We start from the raw sequence: 7,824 nt of genomic DNA on the forward strand, positions 1-7,824 counted from the left end.
ACGGTTTTTAATAATCGAGAAGGAATTGTTAAATTCTATCATGATTTAAATTCTGTAAAATATGCGCTGGTGATGACGATCAGTTAGCCTTAGCCTACAAAATATTGCCATGGTACCCATGCCTAGCCTGGAGATTTTCTCCCTAAAGAGGATAGTTATACTAGTTTATTGCACAACATACGTCACGTATACTTCAAAAATGATAGCGAAATTTAATGAGGCTTCCTTTGACCTTGATACGTGATGATATTTACCATAAGGTCGTCATTCACCGCTCAGCTCCATTTACCGCTCATTTCAAACAAAAAATGCGTATATCTTTTATTGTAAAAACTATTGACAAACAATATTTTTGTATGTTTAATGAAACGAATTAAACATCCCTACGATAAAACTGAACCTTGTCGTGGTGTAGAGCTTTTTATCAGTAAATCAGTAAATGAACAGCGGTCACATTTATAGGGGAGAGTAGTCAACAGTGAGACAACAGGAACAGTGAGTCAACGAAAATAGCTACGTCATAAAACGTTCAAGATCCATGATATTTTCACGGAAAGTGAAGTTTATGAACCTACATCGCATAATGTAGTTTGAGAAAAATTATGTTGATTTTTTCTAATATTTATCGACAAAAATCATTTTTGAGGGGGTCAAAGTAAATTTTTTTGCAATCATTTTTAAGTGATTTTCAACAATAAAGTACATATTAAATTTAAATTTGAATTGCTGCATGGCATCACATAGTAATAAGAGTTAATATTTGAAAAAATATGACAATCGAATTGTTTGCTAACTCCACTAGTTCATTATTTTTCGTAAAACATTCCTATTGGCAACGGTGAGACACAGAGACGTGGGTGACACTGAGACATAGCTTTCGCCATTCAAATTTTTTTGAAATTTTTTTATCTGTGTTCAATTGCAAATCAATGCATAGTTAAAAGTCAGATGTCCAGGATTTGTCCTTTATATATGTATTAATGTATATGTGAAAATAATCGGAATTTTCAATCATACCCAACAATAATGTATGCTTTATAGACACAATAAACAGCACAACCTTTAAATTACTCTGTATTACCCAAAAATAAGGTTTAAATTGATTTCAAATAGGTGTCTCAGCATGCAATACTCGTTGTCTCACTCTTCCCACTTATTAGTTAACAGTGAGACAAAATTCCACCTTCACATTTGTGGTTATTACTAATTTAGTTTATAACCAAAACGACTGAAACTTTTTTTCAAACAACTAGAAGGATATACCCACAGACTAACAGACGTAACATCGTTTCAATGACACCCCTAAAACTTGAAAAAAAAAAAAAAAAAACACTAGCATCACCTGGTGCAGTCTTCGCGCTATGCAGAGTAAGTTGCTATAAATTTACTTGTATGTTATTTGACAACAGCGCCAGTGTAGGCGAGCGGCGTTCTCGCGCAGCGACTGTTGTTTGAGTCTTGGCTTAAGCGAAAATTTGAAACGATCGTTCTAATGACGCAAATTGAGTTTCGATGGACCTCAATTTAGATTTGCTATGGACAAACTAAGCTAGAATCGTTTTTAAATGAGCGGTAGATGGCGACCATACGGTAAATAACAATCAAAATTGTTAGACACTGAAGACACTTTTTGCGCGGCTTTTCACCCACACGACTATTTTTATGAGAATTTTGGAATTTACGTGGTTTTTTATCTGAATCCTGGAATTCGCGGGTCTTTTTGAATTCAAGTCCTTCATGTGAATGTTGGAATTTTCACGGAACGAATCTATCGCCTAAAAACGACTTTAGTGTACTTATTTGTGGTAGCCATTTCGACAGCAAAAAGCCCATAGTGATGGAAGAACGCTTTCGTAGTTTATACCAGTTGATTTCGCTATTGTTTCCCAATATTATTTTTTGTATTTTTCTTATATAGAACCGATCACAGAGAGGAAAAAAACATAGTACAACATATCACGCGGTATAAAATGTCGTTTGTAAATAGAAATTTTATCTCGTTTTTCATGTTTCGCACTACGACCGTTGGATCGGTTAGCGAAGCAGGAGCCGGTGGTAACAGAATCGAGCAGTCGTTATTTCCTACGATGAACGACGACGGAAAGGATATTAGTTTAATTAGCTTCGAGTCGCTTAACACAGTTTGGGCTTCCTGGTAGTGTCGATTATATTTTAAGTATCAAAAATTTCACGTTTTTTTTGTCTCTTGAAGGCTCCAATTGACCATTTCGGTGGCTCTCACGATAACCGGATTGATTTACGCATTTCGCCAATGTTATGCTAGCGACGATGAATGTTATGCATACTATACTATGCTGCACTTGCGAGCTTTCTTCTGGTTTTTGATATACGTAAATTATGTTGTTAATTCAAAAAAAAGTTCAGTATTTGTAACTTCATTTTCTTTCCAGATCATACATCTTTTTGTAAAGAGCAGACATAATCGATTGAAAATTCTAGGATATCACGAGTTTCTTCAGCAAACGCATCGTCATAAAAAAGCCCCACTCAAATTTGTATCACTGTGCAATTTACTTGTGTTAACTTTGCATACATTATTGCTGCAAGTACTGGGAGCAAATTTTTTTATCGATTGTAAGATTTATGGATTCTCTGCGACAGTCGCTATAAGTATTTTTTGTGCGATTGAATGTGTCGTTTTAATGGTTTTGCACATAACCTATTCTGGTAAGTAGCAAACAAGTAAATCTGAAAAATATGGTAAGGTTAATTCAATGTATTTCTACAGCTAAGGTTCATGTATTCAATATCATCCAAAGTCCGCCGGATGCACTTTTAAATCCTGATCACTCTAACGGTGGTATAAGTTCAATGAATCCAGAGGAGTTCATTAGCCAGCAATTTCTTTTAATAGTAAAATTGTTCGACGACAACCGTCATTTGCAGGATAAGATTCGTGAGTTTCGTTCAATGGCTCATCTGATTAATAGTGAATCTACCCATCTTTCTTTAGCGGAAGAATCTTTCATTGGGTACTGAAAGTTATGTTTATGTTGCATGTTTTACAGTAAATAAAAGCAATTTATTTCACGTTAATGATTTCTAGCATTTGTGTAATTTTTATTTGAAAGCAACTCTGTGTGGTTAGTTGTACAACAATTTAAACTATCCTATCGAGACTGACGCAACGTTTCTCTACAGCACTGATTGTTGACCTCCGGAAATCATACTTTCAATCTAATCAAACCTCACCGGTGAAGCTATCCAGTTCATCGTCCACTTTGCACAAAATGTCGCTGTCGCAAAACTTGGAACTGTTCTGACCAAACGAATCCAGTGAATAGTTGCTTAGTTTGCTACTGCTGGAGAACCGCTGTTTTTCACTCGAACGACTCTGATGGTGCTCATTTCCTATCCTGCTGTCGTTGGTTGAATTTCGTCGCCTTCCATCAGATGGGATTTTCTTGATACTCCTATTTTTAGTTGATTTGTGAAACAGTGGATCGGAACTTCTGCTGCCACTGGTCAAACAACGATGCGCTACGTGGCCCAAACGGGGACCCCACTGAGGGGGACCTTCGAGCAGCAGAGGGGCCGCTTTCACACGCTGACGCATTAGTTCCATGTTGATAGCGTGCTCTTCTTGGCGAAGTTTCTGTTCCGCGCGACGTGTGGCAAGTCGCAAGTTGAGCTCTTCCTGATGAGTGGTACTGTAAAAAAAACACAATATATTAGAGCAATTTCTTTAAAATAAAAGCATATATTTACTCGAAAGTCAGGTTTTGAAATGCCTGAGATTTTTTCACTCCCCACTCGAATTTGGGTGTCTTTTTCTGGAGGCTATCTTCTTCCAGATCCAATTCACGTAGCTTCTTGCGACACCATTCTGTTCGCAGTGTAGCCGCTAGGTTCGGTCGGTTAACCGGGTAAATCGGAGTTGCATCCAAACCGGGGAGATGAGCTGTATCCGTGCTAATGCTACAACTGGAGTTGCTCGATGGATATAGGAGCTGGAAGGTATTTTCGTTTTTAAGTTGTTTTGATTAAATTGAAATAAATTGGAGATTTGAAATAACCTTCTAAGCAAACTAGAATGAACTACCAGTATAAATTATTAGAAATGTCGCTAACTTGTAGACTCATAATCTGTTTGTGGATTTCAAAACGCCGTACGATTCAGTTGAACGAAATGACCTGTGGCATATTAAAGCTTGAACATCACAACAAACATTTCTGTTGAATAACAGCTAATCAAGCGCTTATTACCCGGTAATTTGCTATACAACTGTTGAATAAGCTATTATTCATGAAAAATGTTTGTTGGGGTGGCTTTCCGCCAAAATTGATCAACCTTCAAATGAGACTGGAGAGACCAAAGTCATGCATACCAATTGTGGGTCGTTTTCGAGACATTTCCATTGGATAGGATACGCTTTCAAACTTACCACTCAACCCCTGCTTTTGAGAGAAGTGCACGACTGTGAAAAGCAATTGTGCATAGAAACGATAGCCTTTTGATTAACGAACTGACATTGACATGATACAGGCATTAAGTGTACAGGAACTCGCAATCCAGCGATCACTTGTCTACAAGCGAACGATCGTTTGTGTTAAAGAGAAAAGATAGGTATACGAAAAGGTACAGAAGACAGATTTCTACAGATAGTAAACTAATTTATACTATAGTCTGTATTAAACAGAGATTTTTTTAACTACGCAAAAAAATAAGATTTTTAGGAATTTTTAATTGAAGTTTAATCGTGGAACCCGAATTCATTCTTGCTTTTGATATATACGTTATTATTTTCCATGCAAATCCCTTCCAAAATAGAGTCAAAATCGAAAAAAAATTTTTTTTGTCAATTTTCGGAAATTATTTTATTTGTACTTCCATTTTTGTTTCGTGCTAGCAGCGTTAACACTCCGTACACTCTTTTTTCGAGTTCTTAAGTCCCAGATAATGATTTATACAAAAAATTAAAGTTTAACAAATTTTTTTGCCCCCCGATTTTTAGAGCCAATTTTGAAGGGCGGGGTGACAAAAATTTTATAAATAATTTGAAATGACCTAATTGAAATATAATTATAAATGTAGTAAATTTGTGACGAAATATGATAAATTCCAATCAATAAAAAAGAAACAAATATGAAAAAAAAATCGCATTTATGACGCTGCCATACGATATAATAAATGTATCATAAATTTCATCATTCACAATAAAAACTGTTGCAAACGCATTGCTTCTACCACAACATTCAACGGTATTAGCAGTGGTATTAGTTTCAAGTGTTGAAAACAGCGCGTTAGTTAGTTTTAAAATGGGCTGATGATAATTTGTTCAAAGCATCAATGCTATTGCCATACTTATGCAGAAGTTCATTCATAGTCATATTCATCCCTCTCTCTCTCTCTCTCTCTCTCTCTCTCTTCGTTTCTAAATAAACGTTTGAGAGAGTAAGATGTGGTTCTTTCATTGCGCAATATTTCCAAGCTCTTATAAAGTAACATTCTGTTTTCGATCGAATAATATTCTTGAATACGCAATTAAAATCAAATGCGTGACTGACTCGACCGAAAGGATCATTGAAGAAAGCTGAAGAAGAAGTGACAACGATTTTCTTTTGGCGCTAGTATATTAAGACGGTTTAATGTACACTAGAGCCAGAAACTAGTAGTTGTTATTCCAAAACTAGCTACATTCATTGATCCATCAGATTCGATTAAGGAAATAGCTTAAAAAATGGGTAACAACAAACACTCGAACAACAATTCATAAAAGTGCGGCTAATTGGATTGATGCTGAGTAGTTATCTAGCTACTAACAAAAACCCTAGAACACAAATCCAAAATATTTTTTTTACAAAGTCAAGTGCAATAAGCAAGGAACACAGAGACCTTGAGCTATATCAAAGTTTTCAGAATTATACTTTGAGTAACTTTCAACGATAACTTTAGCAACTACCGTGAGGTGCTCTAATATCGTGCGCGCCTAATACCGTGCACTTGGTCTAAAACTGGCGGTTTTCTAATCGAACGTATATAATATTTTCGAAAAAACTGTTTGATAGTAAATACATTTTTTCAATCTTTTGAACATTGTTCACGGAAATGTGCATGTTGTGTTGAGAGATTACTGGTTTAATCCCAGGTGAGCGGAATCAAGCGCTCAAAATAGGCGCGCGGAATTAGGGCCCCTCACGGTATTCCAAAATACTAAAAATAAATCAATTCACCTTGGCCGATTCTCTTCCATGACTGTCAGAAGCACCCACTTTGGCGAAATATCCGGTGCCCCTATCCTCGGTGCTTTTCTTCCGTTTCGTATTGCGTTTTGGCTTTCGCTTTCGTTTGCTTTTCCGGTTGTTCAACGGCGCCTCACTTTGTAGCGCTCTCTCACGGCGGGCCATCGAAGGCGGAAGCGAAGCCTGTTTCATGAGCTCTTCGGCCCGTAACCGCTTGTTCATGTTGCGAAAGTATTCATCCTCCCACATCTTAAAGTAGAAATAGTTACTAAATAGATTTTTCGGACAAGGTTTGGCTTTGAATTTTGCGGCGACTGCAGGATCTGTTTCGAAACCAGTTGTCAGCAATGCTGGAGAGGACAAGCTTCTGCTGAGGCAACGACTATTTGGACGATTCAGACGCTCACTAAAATGGAACGGCTTCATCTGCTGTTGCAGTACTATTTCGGAGTTGAGCTTTGCAAGTCGATTTCGATACTCTTGGTCTGCCATAATTGTGTCAAACAGAGGGATGCGGGAGGTAATTGGAACTGGATTCGCTTTAATATGAGTTGAAGGTAACTTATTGACGCTTTCTTTAGAGGAGAATGCATTCTTGCTCGCAATGAGGAGTTCCTGTAGAGCTCGTTCATCTTCTTCGCGTTGGGTCATTTTGTATGGTTGAGGAATAGTAATATTTGAGTAATTTCTTATTGGTGAAGCTGATTTGCTTCGGATATTACGTTTGATATAGCGATCGTAACGTTCTACAAAATTTGAATTGATCGGTGTAGTACTCGATGAAATATTCTTTGTGCTATCCTCGTAGTCAGAAACAAAAGGTGTTCCGGCACGAAATTTTCTGCGCGAATTTCTGCCATCAGAGTCGCTATCATCGTGGTTCTTAGTTGATTCTATACGAACAGATTTTGATGCGCTTTTTCGAGCCGTGGATAGAATCCCTTCCACTGTTGGTGGTGACTTACTCCAGGAATGAAGTGAATCATTATCCTCGTTATAGTCATTGGTACTTGATTCAGCTAATCCTGCGGGAGATTTAGCAGTTCTTTTGCATAGCTCAAAACCGTCCAAGCATGCGAATTTAAGCTCCTTTTGTTTTCTACGAAGGGTGTTTAATTTGCAGTAGAATTCTTTATTCGGTAAATGGTTCAAGTCATTGTAGTCCGGAATACTAGCGTAGAATTCCGCTAGTGATTGAAAATTGTCCGATTCTTTTCGAAGCTGTTGAGTTATCGAACAGCATTTGGTTTTACGCTGGTGACCTGTGCGAGCTAAAGGACACTTATTGTTGGCTTTCTTGCGAGTTATTGCGTTCATATTATCCTGCAATTGGGGATCGTTCGGGCCACGATCTAAACTGCACTGCGGCACAAGATATGACGGATTAGGATGTCTGTTCGTTGGATTCAAAGGCTTCTTAATGCAAGAGTTTAAAAACACTGACCGTCCATGACCGGACATTTTATTCGGCTGCTAAATTATACGTAACTGTTGAAGCATTGCTGCAGTTTGTTTGGAGTTTTTTGTCAAAATTAAACGAATAAATAACACGGTTTCTCAAAGGAATTTTCACTGTGAAGGTTTTGAAAGAAAATTCTTGTTTGTAATTGCTGATGCCCC

General features: G+C 37.3%; 2 protein-coding genes across 2 annotated transcripts; one reads left to right on the forward strand and one right to left on the reverse strand.

Moving 5' to 3' along the window:
• Window positions 1–1,970: 1,970 nt before the first annotated feature.
• Window positions 1,971–3,000, forward strand: LOC128745556 (uncharacterized). The gene is made up of 4 exons (XM_053842629.1): window positions 1,971–2,155; window positions 2,213–2,351; window positions 2,412–2,688; window positions 2,750–3,000. The coding sequence occupies exons 1-4, from the start codon at window positions 1,971–1,973 to the stop codon at window positions 2,998–3,000; spliced, it is 852 nt and encodes a 283-aa protein (XP_053698604.1).
• Window positions 3,001–3,202: 202 nt separating this feature from the next.
• Window positions 3,203–7,665, reverse strand: LOC128745557 (protein FAM161A). Its single transcript, XM_053842630.1, has 3 exons — window positions 6,196–7,665; window positions 3,730–3,971; window positions 3,203–3,671 (listed from the first exon to the last, which is right to left on the reverse strand). Exons 1-3 carry the CDS (start codon window positions 7,663–7,665, stop codon window positions 3,203–3,205), a joined length of 2,181 nt encoding a protein of 726 aa, XP_053698605.1.
• Between the last annotated feature and the right edge of the window lie 159 nt (window positions 7,666–7,824).

Source organism: Sabethes cyaneus, chromosome 1, assembly GCF_943734655.1.
Source record: "Sabethes cyaneus chromosome 1, idSabCyanKW18_F2, whole genome shotgun sequence".
In the NCBI taxonomy this organism is placed as follows: domain Eukaryota; kingdom Metazoa; phylum Arthropoda; class Insecta; order Diptera; family Culicidae; genus Sabethes; species Sabethes cyaneus.

What these genes read in the sequence shown, in the direction of transcription:
- LOC128745557 (XM_053842630.1), bottom strand. Translation starts at nt 7,665, where the DNA reads ATGTCCGGTCATGGACGGTCAGTGTTTTTAAACTCTTGCATTAAGAAG. An exon ending in ATGGAAGAGAATCGGCCAAG is followed by an intron (nt 3,972 to 6,195) that starts GTGAATTGATTT and finishes AATACCTTCCAG; the next exon opens with CTCCTATATCCATCGAGCAA. An exon ending in TTTCAAAACCTGACTTTCGA is followed by an intron (nt 3,672 to 3,729) that starts GTAAATATATGC and finishes TTTTTTTTACAG; the next exon opens with TACCACTCATCAGGAAGAGC.
- LOC128745556 (XM_053842629.1), top strand. Translation starts at nt 1,971, where the DNA reads ATGTCGTTTGTAAATAGAAATTTTATCTCGTTTTTCATGTTTCGCACT. An exon ending in AACACAGTTTGGGCTTCCTG is followed by an intron (nt 2,156 to 2,212) that starts GTAGTGTCGATT and finishes TGTCTCTTGAAG; the next exon opens with GCTCCAATTGACCATTTCGG. An exon ending in TTTGCACATAACCTATTCTG is followed by an intron (nt 2,689 to 2,749) that starts GTAAGTAGCAAA and finishes GTATTTCTACAG; the next exon opens with CTAAGGTTCATGTATTCAAT.